The 26,980-nt window shown below is 44.5% G+C and overlaps 1 protein-coding gene across 1 annotated transcript in view; it reads right to left on the reverse strand.

Moving 5' to 3' along the window:
• Positions 1-20,473, reverse strand: part of SRRM4 (serine/arginine repetitive matrix 4) — a 171,787-nt gene extending 151,314 nt beyond the window's left edge. Inside the window, exon 1 of the mRNA XM_064379742.1 lies at positions 19,925-20,473. Coding sequence (XP_064235812.1) covers positions 19,925-20,055 — 131 coding nt within the window. The 5' untranslated portion in view covers positions 20,056-20,473. The remainder of the gene's footprint in view (positions 1-19,924) is intronic.
• Positions 20,474-26,980: the final 6,507 nt, after the last annotated feature.

The following is a 26,980-nucleotide window of genomic DNA, read 5'->3' on the forward strand; positions in this document are numbered from 1 at the left end:
TGGGATTTAAAGAGGAGTGTTGAGTCACTTCCAGCTGAGGCAGCTAAGAGTAGGTGGGACCTCTCCAACTTTGTTCACTTTCCTCACCTTCCATCTGCACCACGTCATGTAACTTTGAAGTCATGCCATGAGGGTGGGTCCCTGTATGCCATGAGAAGCACAGCTCTCCTTCAACCAACATGTGGAGGATGAAGACAAGAACAAGAAGGCTGGGCACAGTGGCTCATGCCTGTAATTCCAGCACTTTGGGAGGCCAAGGCAGGTGGATCACCTGAGGTTGGGAGTTGGAGACCAGCCTGGCCAACACGGTGAAACCTTGTCTCTACTAAAAATATAAAAAAAATTAGCCGGGCGTGATGGCACATGCCTGTACTCCCAGCTACTCAGGAGGCTGAGGTAGGAGAATCACTTGAACCCAAGAGGTGGAGGTTGTGGTGAGCTGAGATTGTGCCATTGTACTCCAGCCTTGGCAACATGAGCGAAACTCTGTCTCAAAAAAAAAGAGAAGAACAAGAAATGAATGTATCAATGAAGCCACTGAGCTCCCAGAGTTCACCTGTTATAGCTGCCAATCTTGCTTATCCTAACTACGCCACCCTCATCTGATAGCCTTTTTGTGACAATCCAAGATGGCGCTATTCTGCTTATTCTTTGAGCCCAAATGGTGTGTGCAGCCAAGAGATGCTTCCTCATGGCCAGAGACAACTTTCCTTGGCAGAAAAATGGTGCTGGTCTGAGAGATTCCTGGGAAAAAGGATAGGAAATGAAACCTCACCCGCCTCCTAGATTTCCCCACTGGCCTAATGATCCCATGACTAGGAACAGTGATGAGCTTCCATTTAGGTTAGGCTCTGGCAAAATGCCTCCCTTTCTAGCTGTTTCTTGAGAAAACTCATAACGAATATAGTTATAGCCCAAGGATAGGGCTGTGCATGGTTAGATGACTTGTAATCACAAAATCTATGTTCCAGTGGTAAATATATTTTATCTGTCCTTCTTTTCGCCTCTCTTTTCCCAGAGATGCCTCTTGCACCTAGAAATAGTTTAACCCAATTCCGACTAAAGCTCTGGTCTGACCTTGCCTACGTGGAGACCAAGAACACTGAGGTCTTTAGTACGGGGCCAGTCACAAGAAACACAGGGTCCACTGGGGTCAAATGTATTGGGAAGTTCACAGCTCCTTGGTCTGAGTCCCTTCTTTTCCAGTGACGGAGGTCACGAAGGGGATGCTAAGAATAAACTTGTGTTACTCCTCAGTTACAGATGACTAGGCTTATTTTAGCCAGTCACCTTGTTCACTTCAGCAAGAGAAATATTAGCTCACTCCTGCAAAACGACTCCGAGTGTGTGGCTAGGCAGCTACAGCATATTGCTCTTCTTTGATGTGTGAGGTGTGCCGGGCTCTTTTCCCATGTATCATCTCCAGTGCTCACAGGCCTTGGGAGAAAGTTATTTCCCCCATTTTAAAGATGATAAAATTGAGGCTTGGGGAAGTGAAATATAGTATAGTACAGGGGTTACTTTGCTGTACTGTAGAAAGTTATCATATTGTGTAGTACGTTCTGTACAAAATACAAAATATCATGTGTCATAATACTGTACAAAGTACAGCGCAGAGCAGTAAGTGCCTTCCCAGCTCCTGGCATTATTTTTGATGTGTCAAATGATGTCAACAAAACATAGTACTCGTTCCACTTAGTACCTAGTATTAGAGCACCATGCTAAGGCACAAATATACATAAAGTGTTTGGGAAATTTAAAGCGCTATGTACATGCAAAGTATTCATTAACAAGTTAATTAGTTGAATGACATGGAGGTAGCATAGCATAGAGGTTAAGAATATGGGCTCTGGAATCAGATGGGACTGGGTTTGATAAAGTTTTGACCTCTTTGAGCTTCAATTTCCTCAGCTGCAAAACAGTTATAAGAATACTTCCTAAGCTGGGCACGGTGGCTCATGCCTGTAATCCCAGCACTTTGGGAGGCCGAGGCAGCAGGATCACCTGAGGTTGGGAGTTCGAGACCAGCCTGACCAACATGGAGAAACCCTGTCTATTTTAAAAAATACAAAAAATTAGCCAGACATGGTGGTGGGCACCTGTAATCCCAGCTACTTGGGAGGCTGAGGCAGGAGAATCGCTTGAACTTGGGAGGTGGAGGTTGCAGTGAGCCAAGATCGTGTCATTGCACTCCAGCCTGGGCAACAAGAGCAAAACTCCATCCCAAAAATAAAAGAATATTTCCTGTCTTAGAGGACATTATAAGGCTTTGATAAGTTACTGCATAAGAAATACTTAGTATAATGCCTAACATATACTACTGTTACTGTTATTATTATAAATAACTCTGTTAGTCTTAGTTGTTTCATCTATAAAATGGAAAAAAATGCAATTCTTCCAACCTCACAGTCATTTCGTAATTTGAGACTCTTTAAAATGCAATATGCCAATGTTGCAAATAAGATAAATCAGCCTCCAAACTTAACACAGGCAGGACACAGCTGGGAAAAGATGTGGCAGAATAAGATTGGGCTCCCTGAAGCTGCCCCTCCCTGCTGCCTTCCCCTCCGGCCATGACATTCAGGTGCTCCTGGCAAGACAAAGCTGGCATTGTCCCGACTCTGAGTTCCAGAGGCCCAGCAGCAGATCCGGCTCCTGCAGCCTCCCAGCACACTGCTGGCAGAACACACAGCCAGAAATAGCTTCCCAGGTGCAGGACTCTCCCTCCTGGACTTGCCTGATGGTATCACGAAATGTGTCTGCATAGCTTGGTGTCCTAGGAATCAGCAGTGTGGGGGCTGGTCCTTGGGCCCCTCACACCCTTCCAGACAGGATAAAGAATACCTTTGTCCTGTCTTCACCAAGATTGTCTCCATTTCGTCTTCCCGTTCCCACCCAGTAGCCAACTACTCTAGCACTTGTGGATTATACAAATATTTATTATGTATCTAGCCATGCCCAACCTTAAACTAGACACTTTCCCATGATATGCATAACGAAATCTCTTTACACCCCAAACCACTGTTTTGCACAGGGCCTGTTCACAGTTCTAAATAAATATGAGTTGGGCATCAGTTGTGTCCAGAGCCCTGTGCTAGTCACTGGGAACAAAGAGATAAATAAGACAGATCCCTCTGGCCAAATATATACATTCCAACATCAATTAACAGGTTCCAGGATTGTTTCTCAATTGACGTTTCTATTCATCAACCTCATGGTTTATGTATTTCACAGTAATTATCACAGCTGGTTAGCCATGGACCAGCTTCTTTAGCCTTGGGCAAGTAACTTCACTTTTCTGATGTTCTGTTTTCTCCTCTGCAAAATATGTCAGGAGAGGGAATCCAGTGATCAATGTTAAATGAAATAGTGAATGCAAACAGCATGGCACCAACAGCATAGTAAATGTTCAATAGTTAGCACTTGATCTGATTCTTCCAAAAGGTAGGGTACTTCCAGGTGGGGGAAAGATAAATACATTGTATGCATGCTGCAACCCCCGTTTCCCTCGCCAATGACAGACATTACTAACTGATCCAAGCACTCTTTGCTACTGATCTCAGATACAGCCCTAGAGTCCATCTCAACCCAGTGCTCCAGGCAACCACTACCAATTGGTTACAGATGTTGACACTGTCTATGATCTTTTTTGCCTTATTTCTCTTATCCACTCAGCTGCACGGTTCTGTAGCTTGGCTAGCACTCTAAGAAATATCTCTTTCTGAACATTTTTCTTGGGTGTTGAATGTAGCCTCCTCAGAGACCAAGCTAGGTGACCCTTAGACCCAGATGTATGCAGATAGTGTCCATTAAATGTAGATCTTGATTGATGTGCCTCTGACCAGCAAACTTGGCTCCCATTCTATTGACTTGCTGAACAGTCTTGGGCAAGTCCATTTTCCTTAGGGAACAATTTTGATACATATATTTTCCCACACAGATAGTATGTCGGGAGGATGTGGTAGTTAAAAGCTTGACAATTAGTGCCTTACAAGCTTGAGTTTGACTCCTAAATCCACTTCCTAGCTGTGTCACCTTGAAGAAGGCATGTAATGTCCCCACACTTCAGCTTCTTCTCCTGTAAACTGGAGATAATGACAGTATCCACCTCAAATACTTAAGCAGCTTGAAGTAGATGTTGCGTGTGCAATGGGACAACATTTTGAGATAAGGATCTATGTGGATTTTTTTCCCTCTCCCTATATTTTCTCCTTTTCTTTTTTACCATTTAAGCCGACCATGGGTTCTACTCTTATTGCCTCAGGGAGGCATGTATCAGGCTGAAAACAGAAAGAATATGAGAGTGTTTTCGCATTTGCTTTTTGGAAAACTCAAAGCCCTTAGGGGAAGGGAATTTATGGACTTAGGAAAGAATCATGAAGAAACGCAAAGGAAGAAAGATTTCTCCAGAATAAAAAGAGATTGCCTCCAGGCTGGGGAGAAGGGAGAGAGAGAGACCCATAAGACCAGAAAGGTACCACATGGGCAGGGATGATGGACGCTTCCATGGTAACGTGTGTGGACTGATGGCCAATAGCCAGAGCTCTGCCAAGTTGGGCAGCCCTGGGCAAATAAAATAACCTCGCCGGGCTTGTGTTCTCCCTTACATTACAAAGCTGTTTTCAATACCCCTTAAGTGACTATAAGGAAGTAGAAATGCCTAGCAAATCCGGTGCTTAGAGAATGTTTACCCCACTCGCCCCAACACCTTCCTCACTACCAGCGACTCAGTTTATACTCCTCTGGGGTGCCATCTTTGAGTTGAGCTGTGGTCAAGAACACGTATGGTTAACTAATATCTCGTGTTCCCTTGTCTTGAAGGGTTTTTTCCTCTTCATGGATAACCTTCCTGCTGAAAAGACACTTCCAGACTGGTTGATTCTTCTTCTGAGTGATTGCCCAGTGCAGGCTGGGACCCATCCCTACCCCACCACTGCCCTATTCAGCCCCATGAGGTCCACCTCATCTCTGCAGAACCTTCCTCCTCTATCTGAACTCCGTCTTGGGATGGACTTCCACAGAAGGGATCACTTGGAAACTCAAAAGCAGGAGAACAGTTGGGCCTCACAAGTGACATTTTCTGCTCCGTACCTTTACTCTGGGAAAAGTTTTATGGGAGAGAAAACTGTGGAAGCAAGCATGCCTGGGCTGACTCTGACCCTTACGAAGTGGTAACTTTGACCAAGTTGCTTAGACTCTCTGAGTTTCACATCTATGGTCTATAAAATGGAGACAGTAATACCTATTTCACAGAGTTGTGGTGAGGATGCAGTGCAATCTGTCTATAAATTGCCTAACACAGAGCTTAGTTTAGGAATAGAAGTTATTTTAAATTACACAGTATTAGTATTAACTCGCATGACCTTGGGCAAGTCACTTTACCTGCCTTGGCCTTAATTTTCTTTTTGATACTGTTAACTCCTGCCCTGCTTCCTAGTCACTAGTTATTTATAAACAGGTCTCCCATACTAAAATGTAAACAACTTGAGACTAGAGACAATTTTATTCATTGTGCTTTGCATATGTGAAATCTCTTTGCACAAGTGAAAAATAAAAGGGTCATAGCATTTGTTGTGATCCTTTGTTGCTGATATAAATGAATATGCATGATTATTTAAATATGCACAGCAAAAAAACCCCAGAGAAGAAAAACAAACCCAAGATGCCTATGGTTCTTTGGAACCACAGTGTTTTAGGTGTTTTGGAGAGAGCTAGGCTTGGAAGATCAGGTTTAACTTTATCCCTGTGTGGTCTTGAAAAAAATAATTTGAGCTGGTAGTTCTCACTGTCCGTTAAATGAAATGAATAAATCTCGCTTTACCCTAAATGTAGGGAAATGGTGAAGAAAGGCACCATTTCTTTTGCCAATTGATCAGTCAGTAAATATTCTGACTGCCAAACCATAAACAACTCCCCATCAATAGCTAACTTAGATGCTCCATAAATGTTGGTTGGATGGGGTGGATGGATTTGTACATGGATGATGGGTAGATGAATGGGAAAAGAAAATAATTGTAGAATGGGTGAATAGACAAATCATTGGAAAATGGATGGATGGGTGAATGAAATAATAAATGCATTAATTGTTGCTTGACTGATGGATGGATGAAGGGTGGATGGATGGATGAACAGGTGGTGGGTGGCTACATAAATGGATGAAGCAATAGATGATGAGTAAATGCATGATAAATGGATGGGTGGATGGGTGGATGCATGAATCAAGTTCTCATCAAGCATGTAATATTGTGCATCTGAAGAATAACCATGATTGCACAATGACTGCACCTAAGTGGGTCAGCTTGGGCTAAGCATTGCAGTTAGAGGTCCCAAATTTCTCACTCGAGAAAGACTTATTCTCCTTGTCTTTTTCTCATTCCTAGGGAGACTTGTCTCCAGAAAGCGTTCTACATTAATGTAGAGTCATACTGGCAAGTCCCAAAATGAAACTATGGGGTAGTGCTGGTGGACAGACATCCTGAGCCACGTTCTCTCTGATGCATCACTGTGGCCCTGGGATGGAGCAGAATGGAGTCACGTATTGGAAGATGTAAACAGCTTGTCAAGAACTTTCTTGTTTCCATATGGTGCTCCTAAGTTTTCTCATCTCTCCTTATCTCAGGAGACTGGCAGAACAGGTGTTCTCAATAAGAGTTAGTGAGGGCTACCAGCACAGGATTCAAATTCTGGTTCTGACATTATCTAGCTGTGCGAGTTAGACACATCACTTAACTCTCTGATCCTTAATTTTCTCATCTACAAAATGGAAATTACCACGGTATCTACCTCAAAAGATAATTGAGCAGATTAAGTGACATATTGCAGACAAAACATTTTTCTCAGTGCTGGGTGTATAGTAAGTAGTCAGAAACTATTATTAGTAAGTATTATTAAGCTTTTTGGCAGATGAAGAAGTTGAAAAATTTACATTTACGAGGTCACTGAGACAGAGAAGTGAGCTTTAGGATGAGGAGACCTTGATTCCCATTTACTGTGTGACTTTGGGCAAATGCCTTTCCCTCTCTGAGACTTACTTTCTCCATCTGCATAATAAAGAATGAAACCCACGAATTGTGAGGCTTAACATTCTTGACCAGGGGTATAATCCTAGAGTCTTTTCTCACTCCACAACCACTATCAAACTGACTCACTTTTGAACATGAGCCTGAATGGTCAAAGGCAACCATTCCAAATACTCAGTCATACCAGGAATCAGCAACCACCTGAGTTAAGAATTTCTATCCCCATATTACAGATGAGGGCACTCAGGGCAGTAAAGGGATTTGCCCAAGGTCACACGGCTAGTAGATAGTGGAGTAGAATTCAAGTCCAAGCACATTAACTGCAAAGCCAGCACTCTTCTAACTATACAGCACCCCTCCCTTTGCATGTGTCATAACTAACATTTGCTTGGTGACTGGGAATTGAAGCTTTCCTTAGGCTAGAGGGTTAGAGGGGTGGAAATGCAGAGTACACTATTTTCCAGGGAGAAGAAAGGCAAAAGGCTTTTAAGAACTGGAGTAGGGATAGTAAACATCAGGATGGTGGAAATGGCATCTTGCCCAAATCACAAGCTGGGAGTCCCTGTGGTGGAAGCCTCAGCTTGAGCTTCCCTGGAAAACATTAAACGCATCTAGGAGCACTTAGACCATAGCCTCTCGCTCCTGCATTCAAATCACCATATGGGGACAGTTTGAGAGTTGATCTGTTAAAAGGACATAAATGCTCTAGAGGCAGGGTGGAACAGCCAGTGTTCTGGGGTGTGGATAGGTGTGGTCAGTGGAAAGTAATCATTTTAGATTTTTATTTATTTTTACCATTTTTTTAGAGTTGGAGTCTTGCAATGTTGCCCAGGCTGGAGTGCAGTAGCTATTCACAGGTGCGATCCCACTACTGATCAGCATAAGAGTTTAAAACCGCTCTGCTTCTGACCTGAGGGCCAGTTCATTCTCCCTTTGGCAATCTAATGGTTCCCAGCTCCTGGGAGGTCACCATATTGATGCCAGACTTAGCCCAGACACTCCATCGACATAGCACACTTAAGCCCAGAGCTCCTGAGCTCAAGGGATGGATCCTCCTGTGTCAACCTCTCAAGTAGCTGGGGCTGCAGGCATGTGTTATGGGCACGCAGCAGAAAGCAATCATATTAGTTTTTCTCTTTCCAAAAACCCACAAGTGCTCTACTAGGAACCCCTTGTCAATGGCATTAATTGCTTGTGAGACTGTAGGCAAGTGACTTGACTACTCTGTGCCAGATTCCTTCTGTGAAATGAAGAGTTAGACAGGGTTGGGCTACAGTAATCTTGAGGTCACCCCTTCTTCTTCTAGTTGTCAAGATGTCTTTTCTTTTGGGACCATATATAACCAGGACTCACCATGGAAAGTTTTCCTGACCTGCATGCACTCTTCTCACTGCAGTTTGGGGGGACTGTTTCCCCTCAATCTGGTCCCTGCCGTAATGGGGTACAGGATATTTCTTTCTAAGGCTATGGTCTCTGTCTGGGTTTCCCTTTCAATTTTGGGGGCCCACTGTAATCCTCCCGTGCCCCCAAGGCCATTAAGAAGAATGTCATTCTAAGAGACTCTCCATGCAGGAAAAAGATACAGTATATACAGAGCAGTTGAGGAAGGCATGATGCTGGCACTCTATGGGTGAACAGAAATGAGGTGGATTGAATGGGATTGCTTAGGCAGTGCAGCCTGGGTCAGTTATCAAAGACAGTCACACTGTTCCCACCTTTGCCTGGTGATCCCTGCTCAGCCCTTGCCCCACAGTGGGATAAGGGCACTGAACTTGGAGTCAAAAGATCTGGAGCTTATTTCAGGTCTTCATAAGACCTTGATCCTCAGTTTCTTCATCTTTAAAATGGACATAAAACTGGAACTTACTATGGTGAGGATCAAACAAGATCAGTAGTAACTGTTTAATAGTGACAATAATAATGATATATCATTATTTCATGATGTGACTTTAGGAAAATCATTTCACATCTCTGAGCCTCATTAGTCCGTTTGTAAAATGTGAATGAATTGATTTTTCTGTCTTCCCCCAAGGAACTCTGAGCAGTGTGGTGTCTTGGGACTGGGTGCCAAGCAGCCCATCGTTTAGCTACAGCTTTGACACTAATTTTCCAATGCAGTGTGGAATGCCTTGTGCTCTTTCTGTGCCTCAGTCTCCCCATCTATCAAATGAAGAGGCTATATTTGAGTTCTGAATGTCCCCTCTGGCTGTGGACTAAATGCCTTGGTGAGGCAATGAGGAGTTACAAAGAACTGACCATTGAAAGGTGCTCTACTGCGTGCCTGCAGCAAACAACCATCCGTATGATAAGTGCCGCGCCACTGCTCAGTTACCTGCCCCTTCTGGGTGTGGGCTGGGTCCCAGAACCACCTGCCAGAGGCTGGTGCAAAACACTGGCCAAACAAAAGCCCCTTATTAGCTGGAAGCTCTGAAATCTGATTCCAAAAAACAGCCAGAGCTGCTCACCTGCTCTGCTAGGCATAGGCTGGGTGCAGATGGACATCTTGTCAGGATCCCCAGACCCGTGGGTGGGCAGCAGATGCCACAGGAGACCTCGAGGGGGCAGAATGTCATGTATCACAGAGTGAGTGGGGTGACCAGAGAGAACCGGTGTCTGGTCACCTGGTCGCAGCAGAGAAGTTCAAACAGGAGCCCTGCCATTGGGCTAACATCACTTCTCTGAACCCAGAGCTTACCTACAGGCTACACACCTTAGGCAAATCTCTCTCCTGTTGCAGGCTTCAGTGTCCCTCTCTGCTAAAAGAGGAGCTGAGTTACATCAGTGGACCCCAGAGTTTCTTTTATCTCGTATCTCTTTCAGTGAGAAATGCTGAGAACGAAACCTCAATATATGTGTATTTATTTACAAATTTTACATGTGCACTATTGTTCCAATATATTACGCATGGAACCAAACAGATCCCTCAGCCCTCCACATGCAAAATGAGATCGGATGATCCTTAAGGTCCTGTTAGCTCCGCAATTCTAATACTACACCCTTGTAGGTCTCTGAGTTTTCTCATCTGTACAGTATGTTTACGGTTGTATTGCCCTCATTAACAATTTATTCAACAAATATTTAAAGATCACCAACCTTGAGCCACTGTACTAGATGCTGGGATACCGCAAGGAATGAGGCAGGCACAGTCCCCATCCGCAGTGGTTCAAACAATTCTCCCATGAATCAGAAAAAAATAACATTGCTGGTTTTGAATATTGGCAATTCCATATGGTTCAGACTATCAGGCGTGAAAGTGATTCAATGAAGGGAAAGTGCTACAATTCATGCATTCTACCAACATGTGTTTGGCCCCCTGTCGTGTATCTGGGGAAAGAGATTCATTCAACAAAGAGCTCATAGTCACAGTCCCTCTCCTCATCATGCCTTATCCATTAGGAGAGGTATGCTTTAACCTGTGACCACTCAAATCCATGTACAATTACAAACGCGTTGAAAACAGTGATAAGAAAGTAATGTCTGTAATGAGGGGTATGACTTAGTTTCAGCATTGTGGAAGGATCCCCGAGGAAACAGCATTTGCTCTGAGCTCTGGAAAGTGGAGTTGGTGTAAGTCAGGCACCGGGGCAGAGGAAGAGCTTTCCTAGCAGCACGTGCAAAGGCTGTGTGGCAGGAAGGAGCCTGGGAAATGTGAGTAACTAAAAGGAATGAGATGCAACTAAAGCAGAGGAAGTGAGAGGTGGCGCTTTAGAAATGGTCTCAGGGAGGTGGGCAGGAACTGGACCATGAAGAGACTAGAGGCCGCAGCAGGGAGCTGGCTCTGTATACTTAAAAAAAAAATGGATTCCAGTGTGGTGGGTCATGCTTGTAATTCCAGCACTTTGGGAGGCTGAGGTAGGTGGATCACCTGAGGTCAGGGGTTTGAGACCAGCCTGGCCAACATGGTGAAACCCCGTCTCTACCAAAAATACAAAATTAGCTGGGTGTGGTGGTGGGTGCCTGTAATCCCAGCTACTTGGGAGGCTGAGGCAGGAGAATCGCTTAAGCCTGGGAGGCAGAGGTCTCAGTGAGCAGAGTTCTCACTACTGCACTCCAGGCTGGGCAACAGAGCGAGACTCCATCTCAAAAACAAAAACAAGCACGAGAAAGTGATAGAGGGCTTCAAATGGAGGGAGAGAGGGCTTACATGGTCTAATGTGCTTTTCAAAGAGGTTCTTCTGGGTCTATATGGGTCATGGATAAGAGGGGCAAGGAGAGAGGAATGCAGCATTGCTGCAGGTGGTATGAGATGGGATTATAACAGTGCCAATCATCCAAGCTGCCTGAACACAAAACAAGATGAGAAAAACAAAACAAAAACACCCCCAACCTAAAACCCAAACCACAGTGACAGGAAGTCCAGCTAGGGGAGAAGAATATACTTGCAATCAGGCAGACCTAAATTCAGTTCCTGCTTTCATCACTTACAAACCGTGTGATTGTGGGCACACACTGAATTAAGATTACGCAGAGACAAAGCCAAACCAAACAGAACAATGCCGAACCCTGAAACAGTCATTAAGCAATTCACATCTCCATGTGTCTGTTCAAAACAAATAGTAAGATCCCTCGGATGCAAAGGTTTCTCAACTAGAGACTCTCCTGGTTGCTGGATTCCCAGGGCTTACCTCCCCTCTCTGATATCACTTTCTTCTCCTCTGCAAAGTGTCTTCTCCTATAACCATGTTGGTTAAGAGCTCTGGGTTCTCAACCCAATTCTGACTCTTACCAACCATGAGTCTGTGAATGGATCACTTCTACTCTCAGAGGCTCCGTTTCCTCATCTGTAAAACAGGGTCTTGAAGACAGCTCCCTCCTGGAGTTATGATAAGGATAGAACTGGATAAGAGATGAAATGTGTTCAGCACAGGGCTAGGTACACAGTAACACAAGGCTCTCGGCACACACATTCCCACCACGAATGAGCGCGTGCACACACCACGAAGACGCACGCTTCAGGTCCAAATGGTACCTCTCTTTCTGCAGAAGTGGCAACTGTCTTCTAAATTCCTGCTCACTTGCCTAAGTCTAACTTTTAATGAAGCCAGAGAACTGTGATCCGTTGGTGTTTGCACTCAGCAAAGCTGTCCGACAGCAGCATCTAAGCTCTGGGAATCCAGCAACCAGGGGATTCTCCGGATGAGAAATATTTGCGTCCAGAGGATCTTAATATTTGTTTTGAACAGACACATGTAGACATGAATTACTTAATGACTGTTTTAGGGTTCGGCATTGTTCCTGTATTTGGTTTGGCTTTGTCTCTATGACATCTTAATTCAGTGTTTTATTTTACGGAGCTCCGCACACAGGCTGTAGCATATGGGAGCTCCCTCAGCAAAATTTCAAATGGAGTGGAGGACTGGAAGGTGGTGTGGGTGGGGGTGGGGGTGGGGTTTGCTGGGGAGACATACACAGAGGGAGAGACAGAGAGAAAGAGCAGACTGTAGTTTCAAGGGTGTGCAGTGGACGGGGCTATTGGGTGCAAGGAATAGTCTAGGTTTGCATGCATGAATATGAAAGACCAAACCCTTGAATTGTGGGAACAAAATCTATCACTGCTAATTGGAAGTCTAAACAGAGTCTTTAAAATTCCCTGATCTGATTGATCACAATCAAAGAGATTGTAAATTTCATGCTTGTCCATAACACACGAAGGGGCCCAGCCAAGCTTCTGATGCTGCTGTTCGAAGTCATCCCTGGCTGCATCAGAGTCAGGAAAGAGGAGTCAAGAGAAGCAGATCAGACCTGGAACCCTGCCTGAGAAGGCAAGAAGCCCCCTGGGACCACCTTGTGCCCCCAGCTTAGAACCTAGGAATTTCCTGAACTGGCTTACAAGGCCCCACTTGACCTGTTTTCTGCCTACATCCTGAGAATCATCTTCTGTCACTCTCACACTCACTCACTCTGCTCTAGCCACACTGACCTCCCTGCTATATCTCAAATACACCAAGCATCCTTGTACCTCAGCGCCTTTGCGCTTGCTGTTCCCTCTGCCTCAAACACTTTTCCCTCACTTATCCTCACAGCTCACCCCTCCCTTCATTCAGGTCTCTGATCAGGCTGTCCAACAAAGCAGCTCCTTCCCTCACCCTCTGTTCTTTTCCTTGGCTTTATTCTTCTTCACAGCATGCATTACCACCAGCTCTCAATTATTTATTTGGTTCTTCATTCATTGTCTTTCTCCTCCTTGGGAACAGAGAGTTCCTGTGTTTGTTCACTGTTACATTGAGTAGTGGTTCAATAAAAATGTTAAATGAATGAAAGTACAACTTAATTTTTTTTAAGCCAACGTGCAGCTTCTTCCACTTTGTGTATTCATTCCCCTGTGATTAATTTTATCTTCAAACACTTGCAGGCTTGCTATAATCCCCCCATCACTGGTGGTTGTTCATGGAATGCAGACTGGATTTCCTATTAGCCAGAGCTAGTCCATGAAGGACAAGAAGCCTAATAGCCCACACCAGAGACCGCATCCTTGAGCTGGAAAATTTATATTATATGGGCAGCTCCTTTCCATGGCTCCCCTCCACTGGCAGTGACTATTCCCCAGCAGTTAATGTTCCCTTCAGAGAGTTTAGCCTGCTTTTTTTCTCCTGGGAAAAGAAATGGTCTTCGGGACCCTACTGGGGGCAAAGGCCTGATTTTGTTCTGATCATTCTTTGCATTTGCAGATAAAGTTGTTGAAAGAGAAGAATCATCCCCATTTCTCAGATCAGATAACTAAAAATAACTGTGTGACTATAAGCAAAGGACTCCACGCTTCATTAAAGGTCTCTCCCACCTCTGTTTTTTTTACATTCCTCTGTCTTTATTCCTCCCTACATTATCATACTTAGGACAATAATATGTTTTATAGTTTCAAATAGCTAGAAGGAGAATACTTAATATTTCTAATAAAAGAAATGATAAATGTTTGAGATGATGGACATGTTAATTACACTGATCTGATCACTGTACATTATACATATCACACCATCACTGTGTACCCCCAAATATGTACAGTTATTATGTGAAAACAAATTTTAAAAATTAAAAAGACTATCTGCCTTATAAAATATGTACATATTTTGTGTCTACCTTTGCTACAAACTCTGAGGCCCTCACAGGAGGACATGGCATTGCATTCAACTTTTTTCTCTCCAATGGGTCTGGCTCATAGTAATTAAAAAAATAATAATAATTTATTATTAATAGCAAGAGCCAACACTGATGGAGCCCTGACCGGGTGCCAAGCAGCACTTTCCATAAATTAGCTCTTCCAATCCTCATAGCAGCTCTTGGAGGGAGCTGCTGTTATTAGCCCCATTTTATGGATGAGAAAACTGAGATTGAGAAGGTCAAGCTGCTTGCCAAGCACCTAGCCTGTAAGCATTTGCAACCAATTAAAATAAAACATTTCTTTTGATTAGTGTGCCCTTGGGATCTGTCAAATGTTTTAAACCACTCTATCCATCTCCAGTGGCTCTTTAGGGAGCATCAAAACCACATTTAAAACTGAATACGGAGCATTGGAGTGCTCAGGAGTCAAGTCCACAGAACCCACGCATCACTACTGAACAAGCGCAGCCCAGGTAGCAAGGGGCTTTAGCATCCCACCTCTGCATCTTGTTGGGTAGCCCCTGGCATAGTAACAAGAGCATCTGCTTTAATGGAGGTCTGGGTTGTACCAGGCACAGTGCCATGCTCTGTATATAAGTTATCTCATTCACTCCTCACTACAACCCCAACAGGGGAGTATTTCACAGATGGGGAGGCCGAGTCACAAGGAGGTGCAGTGGCTAGCAGGTCCTGTAGCTTGCAAGTGGCAAAGAAAGATTTGAGCCTGGATAGATTTCACTTCAGGGCTCAAACTCTTCATCATTCTACTTTCTCCACCTCAGAAATATTCTCTCACACTTCAGTGAAAGTCTTAGGAACAAGCAATTAAAGAGCTCTAGTTTTGCTAAGCCCCTGTGAATTCTTCCACTTTACAAGGAGGTAAATCCAGCCACTCTAAGAAAAATGATATTTTTTAAATGTATTGTGCTCCTCCAACATGCCTGGAATGTTCATGGAGAAGAAGGCACATGACACAGGCTTCCTCCCCCATTTAAAGGAGTTAGAGTTTTAAGGATGTTCCCAATTTTGGTGGCCTGGAGCAGGGGTGGAGGTAACAAACTCAGAGGCCTGGAAAGCACCCCCAAGTGGCATTGAGTCCAACCTCCTGCCCCCATACTGGCTGACATGTCTACTTTCCCAGCCAGACAAATGTCTCTATCTAGGGAACCTCATTCTGACACCCGGGAGAGTGAAATCTATTTGCAATGTGTGTGTCTTTCCAGTTGCATTGATCAGAAGACTCAGTGTCTCAGAATTGGAGGTGGGGAGAGAGCTAATCTGTTGCTGGGTTTGAACCATGCACACTCATCCAATTAACGCATCCAACATTCACTAAACATCTACCACATCCTGGTTCTCTAAGATAGCACGTTTGCCAAGTGAACACAGCAGAATGTCAGAAATGACCCCTGCAACCAACCGACCCCTGTATCCCATTCAACAAAATTACCCTTTCAAAAGGAGAAAGGTTTGACCCAAACAATAACGCTCCTTTCCTAGAGAAAACACTCATTCACCACCAGGGCAAGCATTTTCTGTGACCCTCAGTATATTGGCTCTTAACCACAGGCTGCTGCCAGAAAATCACCTCTCAACAGCCCCTCACCCTGCTCCTGGTGACCAAGTCAGCACAAACATGCTAAATGATCTCTTGACACCGAGGGTAGTCTTGAATTAAATGGTTCAGAGGCATTGTTTTTTTTCTGCCTTACAATTTGGGCATCTTTCCCTTTATGCAGTAAAATCTCCAATAGTTTGGAATTTATGGCCTTTTGGACAGGGCCTGGGCTGAAGTCTGCTTCTGGTCTATTCTGCATAGAAAGGATTTTTGAAGAAAATTAATAGCTTGCAAAAAGAATTATATGGAAAATGTGTATTCTATTTAAGGGGGTCTCTTTTCTAGCCCTTTACTAACACTCATACATCCACAAACAATTGATATACTAATTTCAAATGATTTTTACATGTTCATTAAGTCCTTAGCTGCTACTATTTGTCAATATGGTGATATGAAATCATACTGTGGTTTGATCTAGCCTTAAACACTAGGTTTTCACTAAGCTGAAACTTCATAGGTACGAACTTTTCTGGACTAAGCAATTAAGAAATAATTAAGTTAATGCCGGGCAAAATGACTACCCTTCTTGTGGGGGAGCTAAAAACTAGATGGCTCTTTACACGTTAGAAATTCACATAACTTATAGATTCATACTTGTTCCCTTCCTGTTGGTAGATGAAGTTTGACTAGGACCACTCTACATCCTGATTTGCCTGGAATTATTTCTGTTAGATCTTGTATCCTAGAATAATTGCTAATGACGCCCTCTTTCATTCTTAATGAAAGACATTTTGATATAAACTATAAATCACATAGATTTGATGAAACCACAGAATTGAGCTTGTAATTTTTGAAGGAGTTTGAGCTTTCTTTAGACTGACAGTACCTGATCTTCTCTATACACACCAACAGAATGCTCCATGGAAATGTTATACCAATCAATTCCAAATCCAGATTATTATTTATTATCTCCAACCCTCTTACGCGAAACAGTCAGATCAGAAAGCAGCTAACCTGTTCTCAGAGACGAGAATTATGGGACCACTCTCCACCCTGCCTCATGTGTGTTAATTTCATCTGAATGTAGTTGTCCATCAGGAGTTGAAATCCCAATAAAAACCATCAGCATTACTTGGGGGAGAAATGGGTAGGCATGGAGAATACTATAATGTGAAACTGTTGATTTCCTTTTGGCCACTATAAGCCTTGTTACAGAGTCAATGTCTACTAAGCGAACACCATGTATCACACACAGGGGTAGAGCTTTACCTAATTCAATTCTTACAATCTGCTCTCCAAGGGACTGCTGTTATTATTTCTATTTTCAACCTCAGTGTGGTAAAGCTACTTGTTCAGGATACACAGCTAGTAAATGATAGAACCAGGACAGGAATTCAGGCTGCCTTATGCTCAAGTCTGAGCTCTTAACCACTATGATATACTGCTTCCCACTCTGCTATACTGTTCTGACATTTGAGTCAGACATCTGCTTGCAATTTGATACATTATAAAGCTATTGCCTCATCAAGTATGCCTCACAGAGGGGGAGAGGAGAAAGAGAGACTAAGTGGGGGTTGCTTGGATTGCAGTTGTATGATGTATGCATATTGCTATGAAATCAACAAATTGAATATATGCTTCTACCCTGGTACTAAATTACCTTCAGAGATAGACTAAAATATCCTGAGGAAGTTTATTCGGTGGGGTGGCCTTCGTTGATAAACAAATATTAAATGTGTCACCAACAGAACTGACTAGTGTTTCCTCCACTCACTCCCTACTGTCTCCCTGCAGACTGCTACATGTGCTGATCTGCCCACTGTGATCTGGGCTTGACTCATGGAACTAAACAGCATTTCTGATAAGACCAAGTCCCCAGATTGCCTCTAGAGGAAGCCACCAAAACCTAGGTGATATTGTGCCAAAGTCTCTGCCTTTTTTCCTCCTGAGAACTCAGCTTTGGTAACATGGCACTTTCACCCTTAAGTAAGAGTAGAATATTGAAAAGGAAGTGGAAATTGAATGTCACTGGATGTGGCTGGCTTGGGTGAGAATGGGGATGATTCAGGTTTTTTCTGGTCTGTTAAAAGACAACTCCAACCCAACCTTTCCTGAGGACTTGGAAACAAATGTTCCCTTCTCACTCTCTACCCCAAACCAGGAGTAACAGCTCTACTGAAACTGGAATCTGTTCTACAGAGAGGCCACACCTATTCCAGAAGTATTACACAGGATTCTCCTAGCTTGACATAAATAGAGGGTTTATGGCTCAAGCTTTCACCCCAGGGGTGGTTTCTCAGGGAAAGGAGACCCATGACAGTATAAGACACCAAGAGTGAAATGATACTGGCTGCAGAGGGGGAGTAGTGTTATCAAAGTCTCAGAAGGAGATTACATTAGAATTAGCAAAAAGCTGCAGAAAGCGTGAGGATTGAAAGATCTTGTGGGCCGTTCATATGATTGCAAATATGACCAAGAAAAGGGCAGGACAGTAACAGACAGACAGAAAAAAGTGGAAAGTACCAAGCAAGGTGGGCATTAGGTGTGTTTTCCTGAATCAAAACACCAACAGGAATCCGCTTTTCTCTCCCTATACCCCTAAAATAGATGAAAGACTCTGGACTAAATGCCATACTTCTAGTTTCCAGTTAAATTTCCTCTAGTTCCTTCTACAAGGACATTTTCTTTGGCCAGTGCAGCACCCGATTAGCCAACAGTAGGTACGTGTCACAGGTGGAATAGACAGCAGAAACCCTGGAAGATAAAACTGCTGACGTCAAAACTCCATACAAAGAACCTCCTTCCAAGCAGAGAAGCATCAGCTTTTAATGGCATTTGGTATTATTGTTCCCCTTCTCCAGCTTGTGTCAGTGGGTGGGTGGGTGTCCCCTCCTTCCCATCTGCAAACACTGGCTGGTGCTGCTTCTGCTTGCAGCCTGCTACACCCTACTGGCCTGTTGTGTTGCTTATCCACCCATTCCCAAAATGGGACACCCATTTTTCTAAAGACCTGTATGATCCTCTATAAGACGGTGAAAAGGAAACTTCTCCAGTCTGTTTCCTCTTCAGACATAATGTTTGATTCTTCAGACATAATTCCCCATACGTCTTCCACCTCACAACCACCGGAAAGTTCAGAATCAGTTGTGCCAGAACAGACGTTCAGTCTGTCCGAAGCACTTTTGCAGACATGTTTTCAATCTGCTCCCTAATGCAGACTGCCAGGATTAATAAATCCTCCAAGTGATCCCCCCATCCACTTCTTTCTTTTCTCTCACTAAACCACTCATCCAACACCAGCAAAAGATGAGTTTTCATACCGCCTTGATTTTCCCTGACAGAGGGCACAGCCTTCTTCCCTTCATTCTCAAACTCCTCTAAATAGAATGATTTATGAAAAGAATTGGATTTCTTCCCTGTCTTGGATTGCTTCCATTTTCCCCCCAACCTTCTCTCTCTCTCACCCCACCTCTTGTCCCCCCCTTTCTTTCATTTCTTCCCTTATTCTTCCTTCCATCAGCACCATGCCTACCACCATGGAAAGATCTATTCTCATCCCAGAGTTCAAAGCAATCAGATTCTTTTTGAAAAATAAATAAATAAATAAAACTCTTCCAAGATCATCTTCACGATCTTGGAAGGCTCCTCCCTGACTCTTGAGCTCAGAGTCTTGGTTTTGGATGCTGGAGAGGAGAGAATTCAGCAGCAACGGCAGCAGCCGCCAGAAAGGCATGGAGGAGGGTGCTGTTTTGGGTGTATTTGAGGGAACAGCATATGGGCTTTTGTCAAAAATGTTCAAAGCTCTCTAGTTTCTGAGCCGAGGATGGAAATGTGCTGCTATCTCTGAACACTGCTTGAGCTGGCTCAAGTCTCCTTTTCTGGTACAACACCCCCCAAACACCTCAGATCCACTATACCTTGGCCCACCTGCCCTGAGGACTCTGACACCAAGAAAAGTTTTTCAGTCAAGTCGTACCCCACCTGCACCGCCCACCCTCAGGTAGCAAAGCCTCTTGAATAGGAGCTACGGGGGTCCGTTGAGCGTTGCTTCCCCCAAAGAATTTCTGTCCCTTCTCACCATCTTCCACCTCACACAAGCAATGAGTTCCCATGTTCCAGCGGGAGCCGCCGAGTAGTGACGGGAAAAGGCAGGCGCCCTAGCCCGGCTGCCTGCATCCACCCCTCCGGGCTCTGGGCACAAGCCAGAAAAGAGGACCTTCAGGATTCTCCCTGTTAAGAAGGAGATCATTACCTTGGCAGCGGCTTGCGGGCCGTGATACTGGCGACGATGATGCTCTCGGGACGGGGGGTGGCCACCGCTTTGAAGGTTCCTCGCCAGAACTTCTCAAAAAGCTGCTTCTCGCCTTGCTGAACGCTCGCCATCGCCAACCCAAAGGGCCCGGGGGCGCCCGGGCGCTGTCCGAAGTGCTGAAACGTGGATTCCAAACGGGGGCGACACCCAGCTCCGGGCTCTGTCCGGGTGAAACCCAGAGAGGGGTGGGGTGGGAGAGATTGGAGTTAGGGGCGGGGGAGGGGACGCCCCAGCCGGGCAGGCAGCAGAGAAAGGAGCCTCGTCCGCCAGCTTTCTTCGCCCTTCTGGGTCAGCTCCGGGTTGCGCTCTGAGCCGGCTGAGCCTCTGCGCCCCGAGAAGGGAAGGGAGGACTGGCTTTCTGGGCAGCGCCAGAAGAGCAGAGGCGAAGGGGTCGTTTGTGTGTGCGTGCGCGTGTGAGCTCCGGCGCGCCCGGGTTTTGTCTCTCGCACAATGTGACGTTGGAAGAGGAGGCTGGTCGCGCGAGCTGCACTTTCCTCCCCCCGCTCCGTCTCTCCTCCTCCTCCCCAGCACCCCCCTCCTCCTAAGGCTCAGCCTCCTGCCGCCATCTGCATAACAAAAGCCCGCAGGTCTTGGGAGGAGAGAGGGCGGGGCGTGCGCCTATCACCGGGGCCCCGTGGCGACCGAGTTGCAGCGCTGACCCCTCTGAGAAGCAATCCTGGCACCCCAAGCAGGAGATCTTGCTTCCCAGACCCCTCTCCTCTCCCGTCCTTGCCGGCCTTGCCCAGCCCTCTCTTGGGTGCCCTTGGGGCCAGGCCACCTTTCTTCTCAGCCCCTTCACAAATCTTGTAGCTGGCCTTCTGGGGTGGGGGGGTCAGGGGAAGTAAAAAACTTAACCTATCAGCCCCAGCCGGCCTCCCCCAACCCTCACTTTTGGGAGAGACTGCGTAGACCGGTACAGAGGGTCCCCCTGCGTTCCTCTTTGCGCCGGGGGTGAGCGAGGTCTCCACCACCCAGAAAGTGCCATTTGATCGGCAATCCGTCACCAATTCGGCTTCTCGCCATCTGCTGAGCCGGGCCCCAGCCCGCCGAGGGGCGCAGCGTTGCATCTGTGCATGCGGAGCTGTCAAGGGTATCTCTTTTGTGTCTCACAGCCGGCCTGCCCAGCGTCCCCGCCACCAACCCCGTCCAAGGGAAAGAGTCCCCCTCCCACCCCACCCCGCCCACCCCCATCCACTCTTCGGAATCCGCTCGCAGCCACTTTTCCTATTGCCGCTCGTCTCTGGAAAGGAGTGCGTTTTGAAAAAGAAAGCGCTTAGTGGGAGGGTTGGAGAGGAAAATCTCGAGGATCAGCAGGGGGATAGTTACTTTTCGGTCTCTCCTCCCCATCTTCTTACCGCCTCGCAGTTCAATCGTAATCCCAAGCAAGTGGAGGTTTAGAATCCCAAAGCAACCCAGACACAGGATTTGGGTAGAATGACTTCTTGTCTCCCCCCAGGGTTTTCATTATAAAAAAGAGATCGTGGCGGGACCCCTCAGCCCTTGTCTTCCTGGAAGCCTTTTAATCTTAGCAGAGATGCTACTCCCCCATCTCCCACCTAACGCCCCCCACCCCCAACTTTCCAGGCTGTAAATTCCTAGAAGGAGGCCTCACTCAGTCTTAAAGTCCTCCAAACACCTGGCGTTGGGTCCCAGCCACAGCGAGAATAAACTCCTGCTCCTTGCTAATGCAGATAGCAATGGGGAACCTTAGGGCGGGGTAGGGCGGTGTAGGGCGGGGGGTTGGGGGAACAAACAATAGCAACTCCAGAAATTCTCTGAAGGGGAGCAGGAGATAACTAGGAGGTGAAGCGGAAGAGGAGGACAGAGAGGATTAGATGGGGCGGGAGAAGAAAGGGCCTTGGAGTAAATGAGTACCCGTCCTAAAGAGTATCTCTACGTTTGAAGCCTATGTGTTCGATGTTCCTGCGTCCGCTTGAGAGCCTGAGAGCACTGCTCGCTCTGCACTGACCCCTTCTGGTCAACAGCGAGAGGAGCATTTGCTGGCTTCTTAAGTGGGTTGTGGGAGGAAGGCCTGAGAAGGTTGGAGGTGAAGCAAAGTGGAGATTAGGCTAGCCCCTTCCTCCCTCTCCCTCTTATCGTGCATCAAATTTCCCATTCCCCGATTGGTCCCGATCCCCATTTCCCACCTAGCAGTTGATATCATTGTAAATGCAATCCAGAACTGGCTTCTTTCTTAAGTAGCCTGGCATATTTAAAACTATCCTTAGTCATGACATTTAGGGTTTGAACTGAATCACTTGCAGGAGAGAGGTAGGTGGGATTCTACTCCCACAAGATCTATCAACATCTTCCAGCTGTGTGCCTGCTCTTAACCCCTAGAATGTTGATAAATCTCCCATTTGCAAGACATTGCCTTTTTAAAATCCCACAGCAGCCAGATGAGGTGGGGGAGAAAGCCGCTCTTATTCTATTGTATTTATTTATTTTATTTCAATAGCTTTGAGGGTGCAAGTGTTTTTTGGTTACATGGATGAATTGCATAGTGGTGAAGTCTGGGCTTTTATATACCTGTCACCCAAATAGCACCTTACCCCAGAATGGCCATTGTTAAAACATCATGAAACAATAGACGGTGTAGATGCAGTGAAAAGGGAACACGTATACACCGTTGGTGGGAATGTACAACAACTATGGAAAACAGTATAGATTCCTCAAAGAACTAAAAGTAGACCTGCTCATTCTTTTATAAAGACACATGCATGTGTATGTTCACTGCAGCACCATTCACAATAGTAAGGACGCGAATCAACCTAAATGCCCATCAGTGATAGACTGGATAAAAAAACTGTGGTGCATATACACCGTGGAATACTATGCAGCCATAAAAAAAGAGTATCATGTCTTTGCAGGGACATAGGTGGAGCTGGAGGTCATTATCCTCAGCAAACTGACCCAGGAACAGAAAACCTAATACCACACGTTCTCACTTATGAATGGGAGCTAAATGATGCGAACACATGGACACATAGATGGGAACAACACACACTGGGGCCTTTTGGAGGGTAAAGGTTGGGAGGAAGGAGAGGATCAGGAGAAATGACTATTGGGTACTACACTTAATAAATACCTGGGTGGTGAAATAATCTGTTCAACAAACTCGATGGCACAAGTTTACCTACGTAAGAAACCTGCACTTATACCCCTGAACTTAAAACAAAAGTTAAAAAACATAGACCTGCTATTCAATCTTACTCTGTTTTAAAGATGAAGAAGTTGGAAATGAATGCCAGGAGAGGCCCCATGCCAAGGATTGCTGTATTTGCCTTTGCCTGTGGGATCACACATCTCTGACCCAATAAATTGGAAACTTACCCTAAAAATATAAATAAATAAAAATAAAGATGAAGAAGTTGAGGATGACCAAGGGACTTCCCCAAGGTGATTCTGTAGAAAGCAAAGGAAATCTGTGAAAAATACATTTTCTGTTTTTGCTTGGTAGAGTAGAGGATGGAGTGGCATTCTATGTATACCAGGATGGGGGTGTGTCTGAAAATAAATCAGGTAACAATGAGCCATATATTTAGAAGCACTTGGGGTTGAGGCTCCTAAACTGGGAATCTGCAGTAATAAGTTCAGGACTTGGAATCCAGAATGCCTGGTTCAAATTCCAGCTCTGCCATTTCCTAGCTGTGCAATGATGGAGGAGTGACTTCATTTGCCTATGCCACAGTTTCTTTATCAATACTATGAAGATTATGTAAAGATTATAAATAATATGTTTAGATGAAATAGCTGTGAGAATTGAAGGAATTAACAAGCGTACAAGTTATAGAACAGTGTCTGAAACACAGTTTACTAAAAAAGATCAATTACTCCGGTGGTTAAAAGCACAGTCTGTGGATTTAGAGAGAACTGGGATATGAAGCCCAGTTCTGCCATTATTTTAGCTGGATGACCTTGGGCTAATAACTAACCTCTGCCTTTGTTTCCCCATTTGCAAAAATGGAGATGCCACACGGTGGTTGAGAAGATTAAATGAAATGTTACCTGCAAAGGACTTAGCACATTGTCCGGTTTATAGCAAGTGACTATTCAATGGTAGCTCTTCTGGCTGATGATCTTGGAATAATCACCTGTTAGTATATTAAGTCAGGCCATGTTCAGTTCAATGATCACTAATTGATGCCCAATCCCAAGATTGCTCAGGCACAGTCCTGGGCATGAAGGACTCAAGGATAAACCAGACAGAGTCCCTTCCCTGAAGCAGTTCACAGCCTGATTCACCTTCTGGATCCCCACTGACTAACACTTGTCCCCTTTCCATCTTATCACAGTGACTTATACTTGAGGTCTGGCTTCTCCAGTATAACGTGAACTCCAGTTTCTCCATCACTGTATTAAAATAGAACCATTGTGAGTCTTATTCCCTCACGGTTTTGCTTTCTCTTTTCCCAGATGCAAGCCAGCCCACTCCATAAACAAGGACCTATTAATATGCTGGTTAATGAATATAAGCTTATGGCACAATTATTCCTTACCCTCTGTGCTATACCAGAGGGTAAGGAATAATTGTGCCATAAGCTTATATTCATTAGAATATAATGTAGATATCACTGATCCATCACAATACTCTTTCTCAGACTGACCCTCAGAATCCTTCTCAACACACAGTTTCTAGATAGCCACTACTAGTAAGTTGGCCTTGGCCTTCCAGATAAAATCAATTTGCCATCCATGTCTAGAGGGTGTTTCTTTACCTAATTACCTATTGTTTTTCCATTTGAAAAAGGGGGCAGCAAGGAGAAATGATTGTAGGATTTGCAAACCCAGGCATTCTAGAGCAGGAGTTAAAGAGATTCTTATGCGTCTTTCTCCCTAGTGATCCAAAGATACAGCACCTCCAGCTCTGAGAAATAGCTACCCCTTCTCCCGAGGCAGTTCAAATCCCACCTCACTAACATTACCTTGTTACCTTGGGTAAATCTCTTAATCTTTCTGTGTCCACAATTTCTCTGATCACAACGGAGCCAACCATTATCTACCAGCACCAGATACATCAGGGAACTTGACAGTCTGTACCCATTTCTAAAAGTCCAGGGAACAGTGAAAGATTCAAATAATTACTGAGAGGATGGGAAATATGATAATGAGATCAATTCATCTGTCTTTATGTCTTTAAACAAGATCATGCTAAACCATTCAAATTACAAGATTCTTTATTTCTTCATATATAATAGATGTCTGGGGAGAAAAACAGGATTGCACTACTCAAGGTTTATTAATCTTCACTCCTTGACTTCTTCGTTCTAAATTTGACTTCTTCCTTTAATCCTCACTTCTTGAAAGTTCTACCTTGTGTCTAACCTGAATCCGACCTCTGTTGTTTATTGTCCATTTTTCTTCTGGGACATACCTATGCACTACTTCAAATACTCTGGACTAACATGGATAAACCAGCAAGCCTCCTTCCGACTGCATAGATCCCAAGATTCCACAAGACAGATGGATTCATTGCTGTCTCAAACAATAATAATTGCTACACTTATCAGGTATGTGTTACTATGTTCTAGACACAACATGTGCTTAAATCCTTGATAAACATTATCTCACTCAATTCTCACAACAGCTCTAAGATAAAGAAACCGTCATCATCTAAATTTTGCAGATTTGGAAACTGAGTCTCCGAGTGGTAGAATTACTTGGCCAGAGTTGCATAGCTAGCAAGTAGAGGAGGCTGCTTTCAAATCCAGATATGTCTTAATCTAAATTCTAGGCTCTATTGACCTCCAGCAACAGGATAAGAAAAGTATAACATTAGGAGAGTGTATCCATCCTCTCTTTATATTGTGTCCATGTCTAGAGCTGCCCATTAGTCTGCATATCTATCTATGCTACCGAGGATGCTACTTTCAGACACTCCACCTTCTTCCTATAGAGTAGCAAAGAATACTTGCCTGGTACTACCCTAATATGAGAAACCTGGTATTTTATAGGTAGTTGGCAGGACAGGACATGAATCTCCAAGGCTACCATATTGATTTTGTTGAAGAAAATCAAACTGAAGAATCTAGTGGGAGCAGAAAGATGGGGCTGCTCAAAATCAAGACTGGACTAAAGGGGCCACTCTGCCTTCCTGCTGCAAGAATTCAACTTCTGCTAACCCATCCTTTGTGCTTACTCTCTCTAGGGCATTTTTTCCTTCAAATTGGGGGCCTACCCATAACTTCCTTCTGTTAAAAACCCCACACTGACTCCCCAAAATTAGTAGGGTAAGTGCTAACCCCTCTGCACTATGGCGCTCATGATCTGGGCCTGCCTTCTATCTGTCCTTGAACTTCGCCCTCCAGTCATTTTGAATTGCTCATCGTATCTCTATATACCCCATTCTACTCCATAACTCCAAATCATGGGAAACAAACCCCTCTGATGTCTCTGTCCTTTTGAAAATGTCCTATTCGTTCTTTGATATTTCATAATCTCATTATCTCAGAAGTCTTATCTTATGCATTGCTAGCTTTCCATACCCATAATAACATCTTCCTCTCTTGGGCCTCCTTTGAGCCAAGGGTATACTTCATAATTTATTTAGAGTTACTTGTCATAGTATTGGCCAGGAGATCCTTGAAAGAACAGACTATGTCTATTTCTTATTTGGGTCACTAATGCCTAATATAGAATTGGCACATAGGAGAAGTTCAGTAAATGCTGGTGTAAAGAGTAGATTCTATAAGTGGTACACAACTATACTAATGTTCAAGTTATCCAGGCCCACAGGTGATAAGGCCTGATTTTATACTCACATATTACAATACAGTATTCACACTGTGCAATATGGTAGTCTTGGAGATTCATGTTCTGTCCTGCCAACTACCTATAAAATACCAGGTTTCTCATATTAGGGTAGTACCAGGCAAATATTCACATATGACATTATAGTATTCACACTGTACTTACTGGCATTGTATGTATTCTTAACTGTGAATTGATGAGAGAAAAGCAGTATATTTTATGTATACTCTATATATTATGCATAGC

Source organism: Aotus nancymaae, unplaced genomic scaffold (assembly GCF_030222135.1).
Source record: "Aotus nancymaae isolate 86718 unplaced genomic scaffold, 86718_ANA_hifiasm-v0.15.2.pri h1tg000021l, whole genome shotgun sequence".
Taxonomy (NCBI): domain Eukaryota; kingdom Metazoa; phylum Chordata; class Mammalia; order Primates; family Aotidae; genus Aotus; species Aotus nancymaae.